Source organism: Aplysia californica, unplaced genomic scaffold, assembly GCF_000002075.1.
Source record: "Aplysia californica isolate F4 #8 unplaced genomic scaffold, AplCal3.0 scaffold00165, whole genome shotgun sequence".
Lineage (NCBI taxonomy): Eukaryota > Metazoa > Mollusca > Gastropoda > Aplysiida > Aplysiidae > Aplysia > Aplysia californica.
In genome coordinates, this window is record NW_004797435.1 from 591,410 (window position 1) to 593,306 (window position 1,897).

The 1,897-nt window shown below is 44.1% G+C and overlaps 1 protein-coding gene across 1 annotated transcript in view; it reads right to left on the minus strand.

Annotated features, from left to right (window-relative positions):
* The window catches only part of LOC101863743 (leucine-rich repeat-containing protein 74A), a gene marked incomplete in the record, with an annotated part of 17,649 nt that overhangs the window by 12,075 nt on the left and 3,677 nt on the right, over window positions 1–1,897 (minus strand). The window contains 1 exon segment of the mRNA XM_035969652.1: window positions 1,705–1,812. Within this exon segment, the coding sequence (XP_035825545.1) occupies window positions 1,705–1,812 (108 nt within the window).

Consider the following 1,897-nt stretch of genomic DNA (forward strand, 5'->3'; position numbering starts at 1 on the left):
TCTCTCTCTCTCTCTCTCTCTCACTCACTCACTCACTCACTCACTCTCTCTCACACACACACACACACACACACACACACATACACACACACACACACATACACATGCGCACACACACGCGCACGTTGTCATATTTTTCTCATCCACTCTCTTTTTCCCCTTCGCTATTCTCCATCTCTACCTATTTATCTCTCTACCTGTCACTCTTCCACCCCTCCCGTCCAACTCCAATCAACATCTTTATGAGGGTCCTATAACTGGGAAATCAATCGCGTATCGATCAATAATTAATGGTTCGTTTTTGTGCTGTGCATAATTTCTTTGTGATTAAACCAAAGCTCCATTTTCAGGCTTGCTATAAAATAAGCTCATTGAATTTTTGGTCTGAATTTATGAGGGTTGAATTATAGTTACTCTCGCTGACGGCAAGAACTCTTGACCTCTGATACTCTCAATAACTGGGTTTTCTCTCGATATATGATTTTTTTTTAAGGGTGGGGGATGGGGGTGGGTGGTATGTTGATGCGAGGAATTGAAACGAAGAAACGCTCAAGATTAAAATTTGATTTGTTTAACGAAAAGCCAAAATGACTAGCTGAGATGAGGTCCACGGGACTACACGATAGGAGGCTAAATGGGTTGAATGTGATTGCTCCTCCGCCATCTTTACCGTTTGTTCACTGTCACGGTTGAGAAGACGGCTTTTGAAGCCTACTCTTTATGCAATTTTTCTTGATTTATTTATTCTTATAGTTTAGCATCTAAAGAGAAATTATGTCCGCAGATTATATATGATTCTTTTGCGACCTCCAACAAACATGTCTGATCTCAGGGAGATGGCATAATGTCAAAATGACGTCAACTGAGGGACTTCAAAGGGACAGAATGCCCTCACTGCCACGCACACTCTGAACAGGTCAGAGAACGTCGAATGATTCCCCCCTCCCCCCTCCCTTTTCAAACATTTGTTTACACCCCAGTCAGCACAATTTAGATCTTCAGTGAGGAGGATAACTTTGACCTTGAATTTCAGTGCCGACCCGAGATGAATGAGATTAATATCCAAGCGAAAAGACGAAGTTACTTGATTTAAAGAAAGGGGGAAAAACAAACAACAAAACTGCCCAATTACTAAATCTAATTCCCGTCTTCTACCAAACCAGCATATTATCACAGACGCCGGCGGAGTCGAATGAGACTGTACTAATAGAGATGCAAGCATAAAAGAAAAACAAATGAGATTGTTTTTTGTTTTTTTACGGCGGTCGCAACTGCAGAAGGTCACAATATGATTTATGAGCCCGAGGGACACATTTAACATTTTCAGTTTGATAGGAATTAATTTTGAATTTTTCCCGGGACCACCAAGGGATCTTGCACACGGGACCTTCGTGATTTTTCGCCCGTATCCGAGAAGGCTATGTGTTGGATCCTATCTACCCTTGGATCAGGGCTGTGGCTGAATGACAGCAGTATGAACCAGCCAAGGAGTAGGCCTGCCAGTAGAGAGGCTGCAGAAAGAGTTAGGAGATCATAGGAGGGGGCAAATGGGGGTGCAGAAAGTGGAGATTCTAGAGAATACAATTTTCCGTCGCTGTCGTGTTTCGCACCCAGGACCTAATGAATAAGAGGTGAACACCGTAACCTCTGGACCACGAGAGCACCCAGTTAGAAGTCTGAAGAAGAAACAAATAAGTGACCAACCAGCACTCTGAGAACGCCGTTGGACTGGACCATGTCGGAGACGTGCTTCATGCCCTCTGGGCCCAGGCTGTTGCCTTGGAGGTGGAGCTCGGTCACAGTCATGCTAGTCTGTGGACAGGTGGGGATAGATTGTTATACATAGATCTAGAGGGAGATGGGAGATTGTGTGTGTGTGTGTGTGTGTGTGTGTGTG